General features: G+C 49.1%; 1 protein-coding gene across 1 annotated transcript in view; it reads right to left on the reverse strand.

The window, feature by feature from the left end:
* NCKIPSD (NCK interacting protein with SH3 domain) overlaps positions 1 to 21043 on the reverse strand; it is an 81736-nt gene that overhangs the window by 37106 nt on the left and 23587 nt on the right. Inside the window, exons 2-4 of the mRNA XM_038772952.1 lie at positions 5161 to 5273; positions 3742 to 3940; positions 280 to 367 (exon numbers count right to left, since the gene is read on the reverse strand). Of these exons, the coding sequence (XP_038628880.1) occupies positions 280 to 367; positions 3742 to 3940; positions 5161 to 5273 (400 nt within the window). The remainder of the gene's footprint in view (positions 1 to 279; positions 368 to 3741; positions 3941 to 5160; positions 5274 to 21043) is intronic.

A 21043-nucleotide genomic window follows, 5' to 3' on the forward strand; every position in this document is an offset into this window, starting at 1 on the left:
CACTTGTCTGCTTTATGACCCTGGACAAGTCACTTAGCTTTTCTGTACGTCAGCTACCTCATTTATAAAATAAGGAATTAAGACTGTGAGTGTTATGTGGGACCTGACTACCTCTTATCTACCCTAGTGCTTAGAACAGTGCCTGGTACACAGTAAGCGCTTAACAAACACCATTGAAAAGCCAAACAAACCCCCCCCTAAAGAACACCAGGCCCCAAACTGGCTGAAACCCCAACGACCAAGACTTCAAAAATGGCCGCAATGTCTTTTCTTCCTTACTTTTTCCAGAGGCCACCATCTGTGCGTTCCTACGCTTCTCAGGTGGGGGAGGTGTTATGGGGGCAGCTCGACGAGGCTGGGGTGGGATCTGGAAAGGAACAGATAAGAAAAATCAATGGCAAACAGGAGCAATGTCCCTCACTCCTTGGAAAAGCAGTCACCCAGCATGCACTGGAGCTCTGACTGTGGCTCTACTCCAGGGTGGTGGGCCATTTCTGGAAGGGTAGATGCTAACAGACCACGCCTGGTAAGAACAAAGCTGAAACCCGGCTGTCCTCGCCTTCCTCCCTCCCACTGACAGGGCAAAGCAGCGCAGGCTTAATTGCTAGTTCAGCCATGGGAGTGTGTGTAGACCTGTCAAAGATGTTCTCTCTTCTTGCCCCCGCCTCTCCACAACTCCTTAATCAGACGCCACCCCTCCTCCTCCCCTCCCACCCCTTGTGGCAGTCTCAATCTCACACTTCTCAATGGCTCCTGGGCACTGATTTGGAGTATATTCATTGCAGAAAAACCAAGGGTCAAGGGCCTGGGGACGGCTTTGGAGGTCAGTGTCCTGACAGGGGAAGGGATCGGAGGGAATCTGCAGGGACTCTCAGAGGAGGAGAACTTCCCCTGCAACCTCCCTTTGGTGGAACGGCATGGACAAGGGGATCCCTCACCGTGACCTCAGTCGTTCCTTCCCGAGACCCGAGGACAGAAGTTTTTCAAATGGGATAAATGGTTCAGGGAGATTGTGACCCCTGTGTGGGACAGTGGCAGGGACTGTGTCAATCTGATGATCCTGGATCTAATTCTATGAGCTCCTTGAAGGCAGGGAAGGTGTCTACCAACTGTACTCTCCCAAGTGCTCAGTACAGTGCACTGCACACAGTAAGCACTCAAGAAATACCACTGATTGATTGATTTTAACTACTGTTCATAAGCTCTGAGGCTCCATGGTCCTAAATCCTTCCCTGGTGGTTCTGACACTAACATGGCCACTGACAGAGACCATCTAAAGGATTTTGTCTCTTCCTCTGGAAAGTTCTATCTGGTGAAGGAACTGGGGGTAGGTAGGAGCGCTCCTGGGGGAGCAAGTAGCAAGGGGTCCCAGGGAAGAGAAGCGGGAGGAGGGATGGGAGGGGATGATGGCGAAAGTGATCCCTCCCAAGGGGAGTCTCCCTGCTAATCTGCAGCTCTTCTCACCAGTGGTCTGGAAGGTGAAACACTAGCAGGGAGGGCCCGGCTGGCTGAAAGCCAGGGGTACCTTCTCACCCCTCTAAAAATGGTAAGAACTTGGCCCAGGAGACAGCTCTGAAGGCAGCTGTGCCAAAGGCTCCAGGGGGAGCTGCATGAGGAGTGGGCTGGGCACTGCCGCCCCCAACCCACCCACCCACCCACCCTCCCGGCAGCTGGAATCACATTACACCTTCCCTTCTCGAAGTGCCTGACCCAACCCAGCCCGCTTACACAAGCAGCAGCAGGGTGGGAGCCTGGGTCACCTACATCAGCACTCTGTGGAGCCAGGCAAGGGGAAAGCCAGAAAAGGGAAAGGCCCAAGCTGCACGAGGAGAAAAGGATACATTTCTCTAGTGCAGAAGCCACTGTGTTTCACCCAGGCCTCACCCCCAACCAAGCAGGGCTGAAGGGCCCCCCTCTTCCCCATGCCAGATGGTAGTGGTGGAAAGGGATGGAACTCTTCCAGGACACCTCCAGGGGAAGGGAACCCCTTCCTCTGGGGAAGAAGGCAGAGGAGGAAGGGAAAATGATGTTAGTCTGAAGGAAAAGTGGCTATTCCTTAGCTCCCGTCTCCAGTCTCTCCTCCTGGCTCAATAATAATAATAATAATTGTATTTCTTAAGCACTTATCATGTGCCAAGCACTATACTAAGCGCTGGGGTTGATACAAGATAATCAGGTCCCACATAGAGCTCACAGTATAAGTCAGGGCAGCCACACCAGGACTGCTGTCTGTACAAAAGAGGTGCTAGAGAAATAGTGGGTGATGATGAGGTTAGTGCTCTGAGTCTAGGACTCACTCCATCCACCCTGTGTCATTGGCCAAGTGACCTCACCGCCCAGAGACCCATCCCTCTGTCCAAACCAAAACCTCTTCTGTTTGAAGACCTGCTGACAGTGCACAGCACCTTCCTACCCTGGCCGTACCCACGGCCAATTCGGCTCTAAATGTCCAGTGTCCTGTCCCTGCTAGCCCTTTCCCCTCAGACAGGGAAACAAGGTGTGGCTCCACGTTTCCCTGTTTCCTTCCTGGCTTCCAGCAAAATCCACTCCTTGAAGCCATGCCTGGAAGGTGTGGGTAAGCCTGAGATTCAGGGGGATCTCTTGGAGGAGTCGGTGAGCGGTGGAGTACAAGTAAGGGAAGATGAGAAGAAGACTGAAGGATGCTCTTCCTCTCCCCCAAATGAGAAACAAGAATTGGACTTGAATCGTGGCCTCTTTGCTGAACCATCCTAGAGAGAGGCATGTGTGCACTCTCTCTCTCCACCCCTTCCATCTTGCCTGCCCTGGAAATTCAGTCACCTCTGGGGTGAGTAGCAACTGGCATTCGTTCCCCAGTAGAATGCACAGTAGAACCCTGCCTGGGCTCAAAATCTTGGCCTGGTCCAACCCAGCCTGTCCAGTCCCAAACCGGACTGCAGTGGAGAAGTGCCTAGCCAGGCAGGAAATGAGCCCAGCTCACTTCCACATGTTGCTACTGGGCAGGCCCAATGGTTTTGCACAGTCATGGTGGAGTGGGTTTCCTGGAACAAGTAGATCGCTGGAACAACTACATACCTGCGAAAAGCTGCTCGGGAATGGTTACTCTGCAGTTGTACCACAGTTGTGCCTCCTTCCCAGCTCAAAATCCCCCAAAACAGAGGAACTGTGGGAGGTGTCACTTGACCCTGGCCTGACCTCACCCTACAGACGAGGGGCCTGGGGGTCGGGCCTGAGGGATGCGGTGCTCTGCCCCACATAAGATCACCAGGAGTACCACTATTGGGTCACCCAGCCTGGAGCCTGGTCTCCCACGGTGGCTTGGAGGATGCTTGGAGGAGACACGTGATAGTTTCCTTCCAACTTTCGTCTCTACCTTTCCCTCTAGGAACCTTTTGTGAAACTCTTGTCCGTGAATGCATCCAAACCTTTCTTGGAACTATTTTCTCCTCCCAAACTTTCTGGGGTAACAAATGTCATAGGTTCATCCCCCGCTGGGCAAAGTGTTACTTTTTGTTCCTTCGAACCTTTCAGCTTCAGCGGGAGTCCACACACCCAAGTGCCATGGGACTTGGTGAACAAAATTCCGTGTTAGCCCCGTCCACCCCTATCAGGGTTTGGAAACTTCGACCCGACCTCTCCCAGCCTGCGTCGCCGAGACCGAAGAGCCCTACCTCCTCGGGGAGGGAAGATGACCAGAGCTGTGATACAAGGAGCGGAGCTCCAAAAGGCACAGTTGGCAAGAGGAGGCCAGGCCAGGATTACCTGATAGAGGCCGTCATCCTCTCCCAGGAACTCCGAGGTGGGCAGGCTGTGGTGTCGTTCATAGCCAGTACGGCACACCCCATTAGGCTGCCGGGTGGCATCCAGGTGATGATCACTGGAAGATGGGGTCATTGTCACCTGACTAGTGGCTGCATGGCCTTTGCGGGACAAGGTTTCCTTTCGATGGTGGATCAGCTTCCTGAGGAAGGGAACATAGAGTTAAAGGTTCAGGAGCACGTGTCAGCCATGGTCAGCATCAAAGCCTCCCAGGCTACCAGAGAAAGCACTAACTCATGGGGTGGGAGGCTGTGAGGGAGATGGAGGTTGTTGCTTTGGATTAGGATGGCCAGGGACTCTGGGAATCAGAGTGGTCCCCTGCTCAGAGGGGAACAAATGGGAAAGAGACGGATGGGGAGGATCACGTAAGGAGGGAACAATCAGGTCAGGACAGAGGATGCCCGACATGTTCCACGGCCGCTTCGACGGACCCACCCCACACAGGCCACATCCAGTTCCAATGAACTCCAAAGAGCACCTCTGTGGGTAGGAAGGAAAACAAAGGCTTTGTGAATGGAAATCATTTATGAGTCAGACTTAATTGGAGCCCTCCGCTCCCCCCAGTTTCCAGCCTCATCTCCTGCCGTTTCTGACGACCCGCCCCTCGCCTCCACTACTTAGGATCGATGCCTTGGAATGGATCCACTGGCTCTAGGTTGAAATTCAAGCGGGGCTCTGTCCAAGCAGTTCAACCCCCAGCAGATAGAAAGGCTCATGGGAAAATATCTTCCCTGATGGCTGCAACTCCAAGGCACTGAAGCAGAGGATTCATCCGAAACCTCATCCCGAAGCGTGTGCACGCAACAAATACACACTCCCACGGATGTTTCCGTGGCTCCTCAGACATCCTGGTCCTAAGTATCCCCAATGAAAAAATCCTTTGACTCCTACAATCTTTGGTCAAGGAGTTGCCCACTCAGGCTTAGAAACAGCAGGAGCTCTACTCTGGCAGCAACCAGGAAACTTGGAAAAGGGAGGAGGGAGTGGGGGAGAGCAAGAGGGAGTCATAGTTACGGGCTGCTGGCATCACCAGCGATGAGGCAAATGAGTGGGGGGAAGTCACTTCACAGAACACTATGTTCAGAGAACAAGGAGGGAGAAAGGCTATTAATCATGCTGCCATTTTTTTTCCGACAACAGTGAGGTCAAGCGGCAACCGGTGAAGATGGATACTGCTCAGACGGCCTCACTTGGGCTCACTCTGCCGCTCCCAAGGAAGACACCTTATCGCCTCCTGCATGTCTCATATGCTCAGTCCCATCGTTCATCCTTATGCCAGAAGAAACCAGCTCTTCCACCAGCTCCACGTCCTCCGCTCACCTTGACTCCTACCCCTCCCCCGTCCCTCAGCTCAGTACTTACTGTAGGACGTCCCGCTGTTCCAGGTTATACTTGCCCCCGTTCTTCATGGCAGCATTGTGGATGGCCTCTATGGCCCGATCGATGGACTGGAGGACCACATCCTGCTCCAGGACCTGGCGGGGGAAAACAAGGGAGGGGCTCAGCATGGCTGTACTCGCATATGTGCCTACTGGTTATGACAGGGGCGAGGGGTCATGAAGGAACATGGAAACAGATGTTCAGCTGGTCAGAAACTGCCTAGGGACCTGGGCACACAGAAGGAGCCTCGGTGGATCAATGAGGATCCTCATAAAAACTGGTCCTTAAAAATGTCCTGAATTGCCGCATGGTAATTGCTACCAGGGGGAAGACAGTCAGAAGCAAATGGAGGCACCAGAGGCCGCCCCCCTCCCCTCACCCAAACCCCCAACACAGAAGCCCAGATCCATGATGACTCGGCTTTTCCCATAGGGAGTATTACGAAGATCACACTAGAGGTACCACCCAAGTCTCTGGGCAGATATCCCAGCTGAGCAGCTCCTGGCCCTTCGACATGCCAGACAGAGCAACACCCCAGAAAGAAGGTACCCGCCCCATCCCACCCAGTGCACACCCTGGGCACCCGAAGGCCAGTTGGTTTGTTCCCCACTTGTCCCAGCTTCCTTCCTGTAGAGGCAGAGTTGAAGGTGGAGGCGGTGATGGAAAGGGAGAGCATTTAAAATCACTGATATGTCTACTCCAGATTCCCCAGGGTAACTTTTTCGGTGGCATTCGCTCTTTAAATCGTATTTTAGCTTAGGACTCCGCTAAGCAATGCACTGTACTAAGTACTGGGTAAAGCCAAGATAATCAGGTTTGACAGTTCCTGAGCTACATGGGGCTCACAATCTAAGGGGAAGGGAGGAAAGGTATTCAATCCCTATTTTACAGATGAGGAAACTGAGGCTCAGAGAAGTGACTTGTCCAAGGTCATATAGCAAGCAAGTGAGCTGAGCCAGGATTAGAACCCAGGTCCCCAACTCTCAAGCCTAGATTCCTGGGCCATCAAGCCACTGTCAGCAGCCCCCCTTCCCATCTCCCCACAAGCTCGGATAGTACCTTGCCCCTGAATGGGGCTGTGGCCCCATTCAGGGTGAAAACATTTCTTCCATAGCCTCTCACTTCACATTCTGCCTGACAGGGAGCCAGAACCACTGATCTGCCCTTGTACTTTGTAAGTGCAAAGGCAGCCAAGTTCTCCTGAGCCACTTTGGATTCCACTGGGCCCAGTCTAGACTGGAGAATCCCCTGGGGGCACATCTGCGCCCATCAGGGGCAGATGTATCGAGTGGACCAACGATGGTGACCAGAACATCTAGGGCAGCCCAGCTAGTGCCAGGAGGAGGCCACAGCTCTAAAGCAGGCAAGGGCCAAAATGACACCGGAAACACCAATAAATCATGCCGTTTGATCTGCTCATCGCACCAGTAAACAACAGGAAGCAGGCTCGAGTCACTTGGCAGCCTTCCCCCCCTTGGGAGAGGCGTTCAAAAGGAGATGATGTTTGAAAAATAAGATCTGGGTTCAAGCGAGTTCAAGGTGGCATCCTTCTACTCTGCCTGGGACTTTGTCTCATGTAGGAGATGGCCCCTCTCCCCTTCCTGGAGAAGAGATTCCCTTCTGATCAATGAAATCACCAAGCCTTCTGCAACCTTAATCTAGTTAATGAAGACTGGGAAGTAGAGAAGCAGCATGGTCTAGTGGATAGAGCATAGGCCGGAAGTCAGAAGGACTTGGCTTCTAATTCCAGTTCTGCTACTTGTCTGCCACGTGATCTTGGGCAACTCACATCACTTCTCTGTGCCTCAGTTAACTCATCTGTAAAATAGAGATTAAGACTGTGAGCCCCATGTGGGACTTGGACTGTGTCCAACCTGATTAACTGGTATCTATCCCAGCACTTAGTACTGTGCTGGGCATATAAGAAGTGCTTAATAAGTACCATTGGAAAAAAAAAAAGTGGCCAAGAACCATCCCCTCCCTCCTTGCCAAGCACTTGGCTGTATACCCCTTAAGCACTTTTGGACATATCCTTATACTCTGCCATTCCCCCAACTTAATTTATTTTAATGTCTATCTCCCTCTGTACACTGGAAGCTTCTTGTGGGGAGGGGTTGCGTCTACCAACTCTAATATTATAATATAATATATTAATAATAATAACAATTATGGCATTTGTTAAGCGCTTCCTACGTGCCATGCACTGTTCTAAGCACTAGGATAGATATAAGGTAATCAGGTTGTCCTATGTGGGGTTCACAACCTTAATCCCCATTTTACAGATGAGGGAACTGAGGTACAGAGAAGTTAAGTGGCTTGCGCAAGGTCACATAGCAGACAAGTGGTGGAGCCAGGATTAGAACCCATGTCCTCTGACTCCCAAGCCCGTGCTCTTTCCACTGAACCACACTGCTTCTCTCTTGTATTGTCCTTTCCCAAGTGCTTAGTACAGTGCTCTGTACTAAGTGCTCAATAAATACCACTGATTGATTAAGGAGGTCTCGGGATTAGCACCCTTGGGCTGTGTGCACCATTCTGTCCAGTTTGCGGGACATCAGCAGGGAGGCATGACAGTACCAAGCAGGTGCGTTCTCCAGCCTGGCCTCTTTCAATTCTGCCCAGGCAGCTTTTCTTTTTCCACTAGAGCCCCAAATAGCTCTTGGAACCACTGGTTGAAAAAAAAAAACAACAAGCAAATGACAAATCTTGCTCTCCTCTTCCCCACCCATTCTAACCATCTACCCTGAAAATGCAATCATCGTATTTTTGGCCAAGCGGAACAGCTGGTGGATAAGAAAGAGACATTAGCGCCAGAGTCCATCAGGGATTAAGACTGTACAATTGGTGCCATTTCAAAATAACCCTAGCCTGTTAAAAATAATGCCAGCACCATTAGGGGTGGAGTGGTCAGTTCTGTGTCAGCCTCTATCTAGCAAAACTGCTCTGGGAATGGGAGGGGTGAAGTTGGGGGGTGGGGGTGGGGGGCAAGGGTCACCCCAGAGCTTCCAGGAAGAGGTTCTGATGAAGGGTCAATCTCTGTGTGAGCATGGACGAATTGGGATTTATGAGGGTTTAGAATGTGGGGAGAAGGCATGGTCTCCGCATGCAAGGACCTTAAAATCTAGAGAGGAAGAGATAAACGGCACTTGCCAAAGAACACTGAGACACGCGAACACAACACAAATAGCTAAATGCAATTCATATTCACTCAGTTTTTTGGTTTTTTTTATGGCACTGTTAAGCGCTATGTGCCAGGCACTGAACCAAGTGCTGGGATAGACACAAGCTAATCGGGTTGGATAAAGTCCATGTCCCACGTGGAGCTCACAATCTTAATCCCCATTTTACAGATGAGGTAACTGAGGCACAGAGAGGTTAAGTGACTTTTCAAGGTCACACAGCTCTGCCATAACACCTGCTTTCGAAACAAAGTATCGAGAAGCAGCATGGCCTAATGGAAAGAGCCCGGGCGGGGAGTCGGACGACCTGGGTTTTAATCCTGGCTCCACCACTTGTCTGCTGTGTGTCCATGGGCAAGTCACTTCACTTCTCTACACCTCAGTTACCTCATCTGTAAAATGGGGACTAAGATTGTGAGCCCCACGTGGGACATGGACTGTGTCCAACTTGAATAACTTGCATATACCCCAGAGCTTAGTACAGTGCCTCCCACATAGTTAGCACATAAATAACAATTAAAAAGAAAAAGTTAGGCTAAAATGCAATTAGGGAGATGGGGAACATTCCTTCAACAACACAAGCCTGTTTAGGCTCGGTGTGCTGTGTAGCAAAGCAACTGCTTGCACACATGTGCGCAGCATTAAAATGGTTCAAGTTTTCTTGAATGCAAGGTTTTGCAAAGATATGATGATAATAATAATAAATAGTAATAGTAACAGTTGTGGTTTTTGTTAAGTACTTACTAGGTGCAAAGCACTGTACTAAGTGCTGGGATAGGAACGATATAAACAGAGCGGGCCCAGTCCCTGTTCCACATGGGGTTCACAGTCTAAGAGGGAGGGAGAACAGGCGTTTTATCCCCATTTTACAGATGAGGTAACAGAGACCCAGAAAAGTGAAGTGACTCGACCAAGGTCACACAGCAGACAGGTAGCAGATCAGGGATTAGAACCCAGGTCCTTTGACTCCCAGGTCTGAGCCCTTTCAATTAGGCCAGGCTGCTTCCCTCATATTAGAAGAGACCTGGGCATACCTATATGTAGAACCCTGTATAGGCTGAAAATGTGGAACACGCCCTAGTTTGCCCTAGGCAGATGGGCTGGGACATAATTATCATCATTATATTTATTGAGCACTTATATGTCAAAGTACTAGCCTAAATGCTAGGGTAGATATAAGATTATCAGATCACATATAGCCCCTGTCTCTCATGGCACTCACAATCTAAGAGGAAGGGAGAACAGGCATCTTATCCCTATTTTACAAATGAGGAAACTGAGGCACTAAAAGGTTAAGTGGCTTGTCCAAGGTCACAAGGCAGGCCAATGGCAGAGCTGGGCCTTGAAGCCAGGTCTTCTTGATTTCTGGCTTTCAGGCTTCTCCCACTAAGCCACAAAGTTCATGAAAAACCATGCACTCATGATGAGTGGTCGCACAGGTTGCATTGCATCTCTCCATGATCAGGATTGAAACTTCCAAAACTGGGATGGAAAAGGCTGTGGAGAGCATGGGGGCCTCCATTCCTAGCCTGTGCTCAGCCAGCTTCAATTCTGTCCCAACTCAACCTCGCCGTTGGGGCCCACAGAACCAATGGGCTGCCCTTAGGCTATGCAGGGCTCTATATACTGATGCAACTTTGAGCTAACTAGTGTTTATAAAATTCCCAAAGCACTTGCATAATGAGTGCTTGTTACATCCAATGAATCCCATGTCCTTGTAATACAATAGTATTTTGGTTTCCTCGAGCTCTACGGAGCTTGCTTTTACAGAGGTTTCATTTCATCTGCAGTACACATAATACCCACTTGAATGGAGTGGACTGTGCAGTTGGAAATGCAAATGGGGTTTGATTTGCTTTCATTCTTTATACTAAAGACTCTCTCTCAACATAAGCTCATTATGGGCAGGGAACGGAACGTGACTGCTGATTTCTCCTGTATTCTCCCAAGCACTTAGAACAGTGCTCTGCACTTAAGTGCTCAATAAATACTACTGATAGATAACACATAGGTATCTAGGACTCCATGGTAAACTGCTTGATAAAAGCCTAGAAGAAATAATGGCATACGGTGGATGACAGTCTCAACCAATCAATCAATGGCATTTATTGAGTGCTAACTGTATGCAGAGCACTGGACTAAGCGCTTGGAATGGCACAATATGACAGAGTGGGTAGACACAATCCCTGCCAATAAGGGAGGGACAGGGGGACAGGCCAACAGGGGAGAGACATTAAAATAAATTCTAGATTGAGGAACGAGTAGAGTATAAGGATATTTACATAAGGAGAGTTTCCAGTACTCTACCAGTCTGGACTACGGGAGGGAGAGTCAAGCAGAGGCATATCCATTCCATCCCTAGCTTGGACAGTGGCTAGCAGGTGGAAGGCAATCTGTCAAAACTCACCTGTGCTGGGCAGCAGCAGCATGGGAGAGAGTCCAGGGCGGAGACTCGGGTTTACTGTGCGGAAGGAGGCAATGGTAAACCGCTTCCGTATTTTTACCAAGAAAACTCGATGGATACACTACCAGAACAATTGCAGATGGAGATGGGGGCATTCTGGGAGAGATGTGTCCATGGTGTCGCTATGGGTCGGACCTGACTCGACAGCATAAAACAACATAAGTGCGGTGGGGGTGGGGTGAGTTGTCGTATGCAGACGGTGTTCATTCATTCTTTCACTCATATTTATTGAGCGCTTATGGTGTGCAGAGCACTGTACTAGAAGCAGCGTGGCTCAGTGGAAAGAGCACGGGCTTTGGAGTCAGAATTCATGGGTTCAAATCCCGGCTCTGCCAGTTGTCAGCTGTGTGACTTTGGGCAAGTCACTTAACTTCTCTGTGCCTCAGTTACCTCATCTGCAAAATGGGGATTAAGATTGTGAGCCCCCCGTGGGACAATTTGATCACCTTGTAATCTCCCCAGCACTTAGAACAGTGCTTTGCACATAGTAAGCGCTTAATAAATGCCATTATTATCATTATTATTATTACTAAGTGCTTGGGAAAGTATAATACAACAGACACATTCCCTGCCCACAAGTAGCTTACAGTCTAGAGGTGGGGAGACAGACATCAATATAAATAAATCATTTACAGATATATACACATAAGTGCTATGGGGCTGGAAAGGGGGAAGAAAAGAAGGAGCAAGTCAGGGTGACGCAGAAGGGAGTGGGAGAAGAGGAAAGAAGGGGCTTAGTCTAGGAAGGCCTCCTGGAGGAGATGCACCCCCGTTGAGTCTTGGTAGGGGGGTGGGGGAGAGTAAAAGTCTGTCAGACAGTAATTGACAGCAGCTCTTTCCCACCTGGGCTTCTTAGTCTAAGAAGGAGGGAGAACAGGAATTGATTCTCCATTTTACAGATGAGGGAACTGAGGCCCTCAGCCCCCATTGCCAGAAGGATCCTTGGCTAGGGAGATCATTATGGAGACAGAGTTTCCTTCCATTAGCTCAATTCATTCTGGGCTCTGAGATGGTCATTTAGGCTTCTCAGCCAGAAGCCGTGTGGCCTAGCAAAGAGAGCACAGGCCGTCACAGGACCTGGGTTCTAATTCCAGTTCCACCACATGTCTGCTGTGTGACCTTGAGTAAGTCACTTCACTTCTCTGCGACTCAGTTTCCTCAACTGTAAAATGGGGATTAAATCCTACTCTCTCCTAACTAGACTGAGCGCCTCATCTGGGACAGGGACTGTGTCAGACCTGATTAACTTGCTATCTGCCCCAGTGCTTAGAATAGCGCTTGCCATGCAGGAAGTGCTTAAGAAATACCATAATTACTATTATTATTATTCCTACTCTTCACTCCTAAGCTCACCATTTTACTGGGCCTCATTCTTGAGTCTCTCGCCACTGATCCCTTGCTCACAGCCTTCCTCCTATCTGGAACTCACTCCCCCTTCAAATCAGCCAGACAGTATCTCCTCCCTACCAGTGAATCAATGTATTGACTGAGTGCTTAGTGGGTGCTAAAGAGTTGTTAGACATATTCCCTGCCCTAAATGAGTTAACCATCAGAGTTTTTCTGAAAATCCACCTGCTCTGGGATTGTAAGGTCCTTGAGGGCAGGGATTGGGTCAACTGTATTGTACTCTCTCAGATGCTTAGGACAGTGCTCTGAATACAGTAAGCACTCAAATACCACTGATTGATTGCATTGTGTCAAGAAGGCTACTGATGACCCTCCCATACAAGGAGATACATGCAACGGCATACGTTCGCCAGGCACGTAATGTAACGGTGTCATTTCCCAGAAACAAGTGGCTTTTACACAATCCTAGAGTGCCCCCATAATCCGGGGGCACCTCTGAACCCTCTACTTGCTCCAGAAGCTTTATGTTCCCTTCCCAGCTCAGTTTAACATCTTGGTGCCACATATGACCTGAGGAATTCAGCAACAGGAGCTGGGGAGAGGGGAGGTTCGGCATCCAAAATGAAAACCAAACAAAATAACACAGACATAAAAACATTCTATTCCATATTGGAACTGGACAGAGGGACATGCCAGCTGAAAACTGGCAACGTGCCACCCATCTCGAAGATGAGGAGCTTCTCTCCTGCAAATAGAATCTTTTTCCTGATTTTAAGAGACACAACTAATAAGGGGCTGGGCAATGTCCAGAGATTGACATTTCTAGTTTGTTACAAGAAAAAAATCTGAGTTTTCTGGCATGCAGAAAAAAATCAATCCAAAAATCACATTACATCAGATAGCTGGAATTCAGGACCAACGCCTAGGGTCAACTTCAGACACCAGGCTGCCCTGAGGCAAAGGAAAATCAGCCTCCTCAGCCCCAAACTCCTCACTGTCCTGGTGGCTGCTCCTCAACCGAGCTTGGGGCAGAAGCCATCTTTGAGAGGATCCAAAGTGGTGGCTATCTTTGAAAGGAATTATGTGGGAGGTCTTGTATGGTGGATCTTGTCGCGCCCCGAGGTAACTCAGCTGACCCCTCACCTTGCTATCAGTACATTTTTCATTTAAAACCAGACCTGTTGGGGGTTGCCACCTAAATTCCCATGTCTTCTTACGAAAGAGCTTCTCCCAGGCATCCAGTTCAGTGTCCGGAACTTGGGCATCAGGACTTTTCCCTCTATTTTAGGCTGGAAATGTTTGAAAATGATGTCCAACTCCTTCAGCCCCTGGCTAGGTTCCTCCATGAATGATGCCTCACATCAGTAGTAACCCACAACGATCCCAACCAGTCTTGGGCAATGAAGTGAAATTTCAAGCAAGTTCTTTGAAACAGTGAGGCAGTGAGAGAAACAATCATACTAGTCCTAGAAACCAGCCCCAAGGAACGCAGATGGGAAAAGCCTGAGGCCAGACACGGCAGCTCAAGAGACTGTCGAAGATAATAATAATTATGGCATTTGTTAAACGCTTACCATGTGTCAAACACTCCTTCTAACCACTGGGATAGATACAAGGTAATCAGATTGGACACAGTCCATGTCCCACATGGGGCTCACAGTCTTAATCCCCATTTTACAGATGAGGTAACTGAGGCATAGAGAAATGAAATTGCCTAAGGTCATGAAGCAGACAGGTGGCGAAGCCAGGATTAGAACCCCCATCCTCTGACTTCCCTGTGCCTGTCAAGTCTCCCACTAGCCCTGGAATCAGAAAGCCCAGAACAGGTAGATGACATCTCCAAGAAGGTTCTCCAACTTAATTTAGATAACGTATTGAAAGGCCAGCATTTTTTTTAAAGAATTAATAACAATGAAGTAGGGCCAGGCCAAACCTCATTAGTTAAGAGCACAAAGCTTCCAGGAATTCCACTTCCTTGATACCCATGGAAGGAAAAAAAATAGTCTCTCAGTTTCACTCCCTTTGATTCTGCAAAGCTCAGGAAAATCCCCTGGCTTGTGCATTAAGAATTTTCATGCTTTCTTTCCCATATGAGGGAAAACATTTTAGTGCAACTGTTCCTTTCACGTGCTAATCCGCCCAGAAGCCGACTTGGGTTAGTAGACACTTTAAAAAATATTTCACTTTATTGGGATGTTCTTCGATGTTTGAAGTAACTTTTGACTTCCTTGAAAAATTGAGCTTGGACGGCCCACACTGCCCTTCTAATGTATGATAAGAACTTTTCGAAAGAAGGGGTCCTCCTCACAAGGAGGACCCAATTTGCTGTGTCCAATCCAATTTGCTTGTATTCAACCCAGTGTTTAGTACAGTGCCTGGAACATAGTAAGCGCTTAACAAATACCATAATAATAATAAAAAGAAGGACCAGACATATTTGTGGGCAAGGCCGTGTATTGTCTTAGTGATTGCCCACAGTGCCCAGGATAGTGCCCTGCACTGAGTGGACCCTCAATCAATAGGACTGAAAGAAGGAACTCTGTAATAACTTTGAGAAACAGCATGGCTTACTGGAAAGAGCTCAGGACTGGGAGTCAGAGGGACCTGGGTTCTAATTCTGGTTTCGCCACTTGTCTGCTATGTGACCTTCGGCAAGTCACTTCACTTCTCGGTGCCTCAGCCCCACGTGGGACATGGACTGTATCCAACCTGATTAGCTTGTATTTACCCCAGTGCTTAGTACAACGCCTGGCACATAGTAAGTTCTTGACAAATATGATTAAAAAACAAAAACAACACACTTCTGGACACTCACAGAGCTCCAGAGGACAAGTTCTGCACATCCCCCTCGCTGCTGAGGCTAGGGGTTCAGACTGGGATCTGTGGCACTACCTGTTTGAGGCTCAAGAGTACTGATGTGGGGGATCTATCCATTTTGAAACTGCAACATGCCATTTGCAATCTCTTGTGTCACTACGCCTCCCAGAGATCACTTGCAACACAACCCGGAAACAAAACCCTCCAGTTCTTGGAGGTTGCCACGGCTTGTTTATTCGCTGTGATTGCAGCATTTGCGGGAAGGGACGGGTGCACCCGAACACCAGCGAACATGAGAAATTCAAGGAATGTACAATTTGGGGAAATTTCCAAAAGAAATTCCCCTCTATCCCAAAGACAAAGGGCTGAGTCCCTTTCCCTTGTGCTTTGTCTGTTCTTTGCAAGGAAAACCATAAAATGACCCAGTCGCATCAAGAGTGCCTCAGGCACAACCAGGGAGGGATTGAAAGCTGCAGTTCAGACCTGAAAATGCCCAGGCCTGCTCCACTTAAGCCAGGGAGGTCCATCTTGTTGCTTGTGGAGGGGGCCCTTTCACAGCTGACTTTGGCATCAACCTTACCTTCTAAACCCAGCTCCCGGGCTCAATACACAGGAACCTGTTCTCCTTGCTCTCCTCAGGCTTGGGCTCTGGGTCAGAGAGGTGAGTCCTGCACTGTCTCTTAACACGGAGCCCTGCACAGACAGCCTTTGCTGCCGCAGGGCTTGGGAGTCAGAAGGACATGGATTCTAATCCTGGCTCCCCCATTTGTCTGCTGCGTGACCTTGGGAAATTCACTTCGCTGTGCCTCAGTTATCTCATCTGTAAAATGGGGGTTAATGTGGTGATCCCCAAAAGGGACAGGGACTGTGTCCAACTCGATTTGCTTGTATCCACGCCAGCGCTTAGTACCGTGTCTGGCACGAATGCCATCATTATTGTTATCCCCAGGCTGTCGCGGCAGTCTTCTCCCACCTACCGTGGAACCCGATGGCCAGCAAGGGGACTAATGATGGTTCTCTCCCGTGGGAGTATCTTCGGCAGGACCAGGGGGAGCTGCCTGTGTCAGCTCGGAGTAGGCTTATACAAATGAAAGGACGTGTTAAGACCTCGCCTGTGTAAATGACCCACACGGTACGTGGACGGTTCAGCGCCTGGACCGCCAGTCGCGTGTTGAGCCCTCCTGGAAGGGAGTGGGAATAAAGGTGCCTGATTTGGAGCAAGCTATGGTCTCTGTGTTCTCTACGCTACACCTCACCAGGAGTGGTAGCAGAACCAATATACACAAATATACCACAGAGGTCCAAGCACAGGTCTGCGCTGCTACCCAGCCCCACAGACCCCGAGAGGTATGCCACCCATCTCAGGCCCACTCATATACACACAGGGACACATAAAACTGGGCTGGAAAAGAAACAGTGGCCACAAAGACACAGATTTGGCTGTGTACCCTTTCAGCACTTTGATACTCACTCTAGCCCCACTGCACTTAATGCAAATATTTTTAAATTCTAGTTCCCCTATCTGCAATTTAATATCTGTCTCCCGCGTAGACAATGAGCTCTTTGTGGGGAGGGATTGCATCTACCAACTCTGGTATATTGTACTTTCCCAAGCCCGCTGTTGGGTAGGGACCGTTTCTATATGTTTCCAAATTGTACTTCCCAAGCGCTTAGTACAGTGCTCTGCACACAGTAAGCGCTCAATAAATACGATTGAATGAATAGGATGCACTTAATACCACTGACTGATAATAATAATAATAATAATGGCATTTATTAAGCGCTTACTATGTGCAAAGCACTGTTCTAAGCGCTGGGGAGGTTACAAGGTAATCAGGTTGTCCCATGGGGGGTGCTCACAGTCTTAATCTCCATTTTACAGATGAGGGAACTGAGGCCCAGAGAAGTGAAGTGACTTGCCCAAAGTCACACAGCTGACAAGCGGCGGAGCCGGGATTTGAACCCCTGACCTCTGACTCCAAAGCCCAGGCTCTTTCCACTGAGCCACGCTGCTTCTCACTGATTGGATGGAAACACTTTCATAGACATGAGAGAAGACCCTTGAGGGCAGGGCCCGTGCCGTTTACTCCATGGTATGTTCCCAAACATTTCGTCCTGTGCTGTACACTAGGCGCTCAATAAATGCCAATGCAATGACCACATCAGGTGACGCTATGTGGAAAGACAGAACTACAGGAATGGTTTCCCACAGAGAAGGGACAGCCTCAGGAATACAAGGCCAGGGGACTGCAGCAGAGGGAAAAATCCTAGAAAAACAAAAAGTAGACTCAAGAGAACTGAAACTAGACAATCCCAGGCTAGAGTCTCTCTCTAGAGAGACCTATTCTATGGCAGGGCTTTCTCTCCACAACCTGCTTGCAACTGGGATCAATCAATTGTATTACTGAGAGCTTGCTGTGTGCAAAGCACTGCACTAAATGCTTGGGAGAGTACATTCTAACAATATAACAGAGTTGGAAGACAAGTTCCCTACCCACAACGAGCTTACAGTTTACAGGAGACAGGCAATAATATAAATAAATTGTGGATACGTAAGTGCCGTGGAGCTGAGGGAGGGGTGAATAAAGGGAGCAAATCAGGGTGATTCAGAAGGGAGTGGAAGAAGAGGAAATGAGGGCTTAGTCAGGGAAGGCCTCCTGGAGGAGATGTGTCTTCAATAAGGCTTTGAAGGTGGGGAACGTAACTGTCTGTCGGACATGAAGAGGGAAGGTGTTCCAGGCCAGAGGTAGGACATGGGCGAGAGGTCGGGGACTAGATAGATGAGATCAAGGTACAATGAGTAGGTTGGCATTAGAGGGGCAAAGTGTGCAGGCTGAGCTGTAGTAGGAGAGCAACAAGGTGAGGTAGGAGGGGAAAAGTGATTGAGTGCTTTAAAGCCAATGGTAAGGAATTTTTGTCTCATGCAGAGGTGGATGGACAACCCCTAGGGATTCTTGAGGAGTGGGAAAACAAGGACTGAACATTTTTGTAGAAATATGATCAGGGCAGCAGAGTGAAGTATGACTGGAGTGGGAGACAAGAGGCAGGGAGATCAGTGAGGAGGCTGATGCAGCAATCAAGGTGGGATAGGATAAGTGCTTGGATTAACGTGGTTGCAGTTTGGATGGAGAGGAAAAATACAGATTTTAGCAATGTTGTGAAAGTTGAACTGGCAGGATTTAGTGATAGATTGAATATGTGGATTGAATGAGAGAGATAAATGAAGGATAATGCCAAAGCTACGAGCTTGTAAGACAGGAAGGATTGTGATGCTGTCTACAGTGATGGAAAAATCATGGGGAGAACAGGGATTGGGTGGAAAGACCAGGAGTTCTGGGAGACTGTAAGCTCGCTGTCGGCAGGGAATGTGTTTATCAATTATTGTATTGTACTCTCCCAAGTGCCTAGTGCAGTGCCCTGCAAACAATAAGCACACAAATACTGATGAAGAGGAGGAGGGACTTGTCCACTGACCCCAAGCCCTGTTTGGAGGCCCAAGGCTTCAGGAAAGAGAAAGACAATGGGAAGCTCTTCCCAAGAAACACTGGAGGACATTGGACTCTGCGGCTCAGCAGGGATCCCATAGAGGCTAGACTCCGAATCGCAGCTGGGAGATGAGCTCACAAACAACAAGAAAGGATCCTGTGTCTTATCCTCATCAGCAGCTCTGAGCCTCTTATCCAACAGTGGTCTCACTTGGAACTTCCCTGGCAGTCTGCAACACAGTTCCTGCTATTGGGAACTTGTCTCTCTGGAACTGAGCTACTCTGCGGGACAATAACCACCTGCTTGCATTTTACCCCACAGGTTATGGATGCGCTGAAACATTCTGGTTGGAAGGAAGCAGGATTGCCCAGCAACAGCACTTACTGAGCCCTTGCTGCTTGCAAAGCATGGTTCTGGGGACAGGGGTGGGGGCTGCAGAGGAAATAAAAGGCTCAATCCCTGCTCTCTAGGAGCTTGTAGCCTAACGGGGAAAGGCAGAAAACAAATACAGTCTGTTCTCCCCACATCGCGTGTTTGCATGACACGTTTCAGAAAGAATGCCACTGCAGAGTTAGAAACGTTCTTCCGGCAATGGGCATCTAGATAGAATGGGCATCTAGGGAGATAAAACGTGGTCATGGTGGTGCACACATACACAAGCATAGATCACAGCATTTTATAATACAAGTTTTTCTTAACGCGGGCGTTCGTCGGGAACGTAAGGACCTGACAGTACACAAATCCCAGTGCCTGAGCCTTTTTCTCAAATGTTAACCTTCTTCAGTCTCTGCACCTATCTCTATCCCCCACTCTGCCTTAGTTCCTGGTCCTCCCTCTTCCGCGGGCTAGCAGACCATGGCACCCAGCAAAAGTGGCAGCTGTGTCTACAATGGAGCCTCCGTGGCAACCACGGGGATAACCTCACATGTACAGTCTTGTGGCCCTCCCACTCCACCTCCGGTCACCTGTTGGACAGGACAGCCCCCTCACACTGGGACTGGGCTCAGGCCCCAGATTTTCAGTCTGTGCAGGAATCTATTTCCATGCATTTCCTCAGTAGCCCTGCAACATCTAGAGAGCCCACGCTAAATATAGCAGGAACCCAGGGAGGCACAGGCTGAGCTTTGGAGAACACTGGTAAAGGGAGTGTGAATTGGGACCACGGAGTAAAGGGAAAGGATGGATCAGGGAGATAAGAGAAAATGGTGTGGCTTAATAACAATAATAATAATAGTATTTGTCAAGCGCTTACTATGTGCCAAGCACTGTTCTAAGTGCTTAGCGGAAAGAGGAGGCTTTGGGAATCAAGGGACCAGGGCTCTAATCCCGGCTCCGCCACTTGCCTGCTGCATCACCTTGGGCCAGTCACTTCACTTCTCTGGGCCTGTTTCCTCCTCTGTAAAATGGGGATTTGATTCTTGTTCTCCCTCAGACTGAGAGCCCCAGGTGGAACAGGGACTGTTTCTAACTTGATTATCTTGTTGCTATCCCAGTACTTAGTCAGTGCTTGGCACACATTAAACACCTTGACAAACATCCCACTTATTACTACTGTTATTATTACTAGGTCCTGAGCAAGGATGACAACCACCTACACTGAAGAAGCCTGCCAGGATAAACTGCATGTGCAGGGCCAAGCCACTCAGTTGTCTCAAGTTCCTTTCGGTCACTTACTAGACCATTAACACAGCAGCTTAATATCAGGTTCCTGCGCTTGAGTGGTCTCACTTGACTAGACAGGGAGGCTGGAACAATTTACCTTGGTGTTTTTCTTTGCATCAATGGCCCCCGAAATCCCTCGCCCTAGCCTGGCAAGGAATAGGGTCAGCCTTTGACCACCAGATAACCACCAATTCCAACCGAAAGTGCCACAGTCTCAGCAGGAGGTCTCCCTTTTCTGGGCATAAGGGCAAAAGTTGCGATAAAACCCTCCCCACCCTTGTTGGTGCCTGGTGCTTGTCAAATCTGGATCATGGAACCCGGCGAGACCATCCATTCTCTGAAGTCTCATTCCTCGCAAACTCGCTAACACCTCCACTGTGGAGCGAGGCTATTTGTATTTCGTTTTTTCTAATAATATCCCTTCTGGAACTGATCTTGACTAGACTGGCAGCTCTGCTGCAGAATACATAATCTTGGCTGGGAATGACATGGAGCTTTAAATCCTTCCCCAGGGAGTGAGGGAAGAAATGTTATTAAAAATTCCTTTTGTTTACTTCAGAGCTGGACAGGGAGGGAAATGATGAGAGGGAGGGAAATGATGAGAGGCAGGGGCCCTGCAACTTAATGTTGCCTACAGATCAACTGGGCCTTTTTTACATGTCAGCCCTGACCCACGAAATGCATGCCATTGCCTCTCCTTTCCATGTGGCTGGGAAGAAAGATAAGAGATTCACGATGGACACCACTGTGAACAAAGCTTGCTTGGCCTCTGACCATTCAGAGGACAGAGGTTTTTACACACAAGTTCCCACCTCTCTCCTTCTATCCACCTCCCCAGGGAAGATGCTCACAGGGGAGAGGGGAGGTGAGGTTGACTGCAGGGTGGGGAGAAGGAGGGAGAAAAGGCACA

This window comes from Tachyglossus aculeatus, chromosome X1 (assembly GCF_015852505.1).
Source record: "Tachyglossus aculeatus isolate mTacAcu1 chromosome X1, mTacAcu1.pri, whole genome shotgun sequence".
Classification (NCBI taxonomy): domain Eukaryota; kingdom Metazoa; phylum Chordata; class Mammalia; order Monotremata; family Tachyglossidae; genus Tachyglossus; species Tachyglossus aculeatus.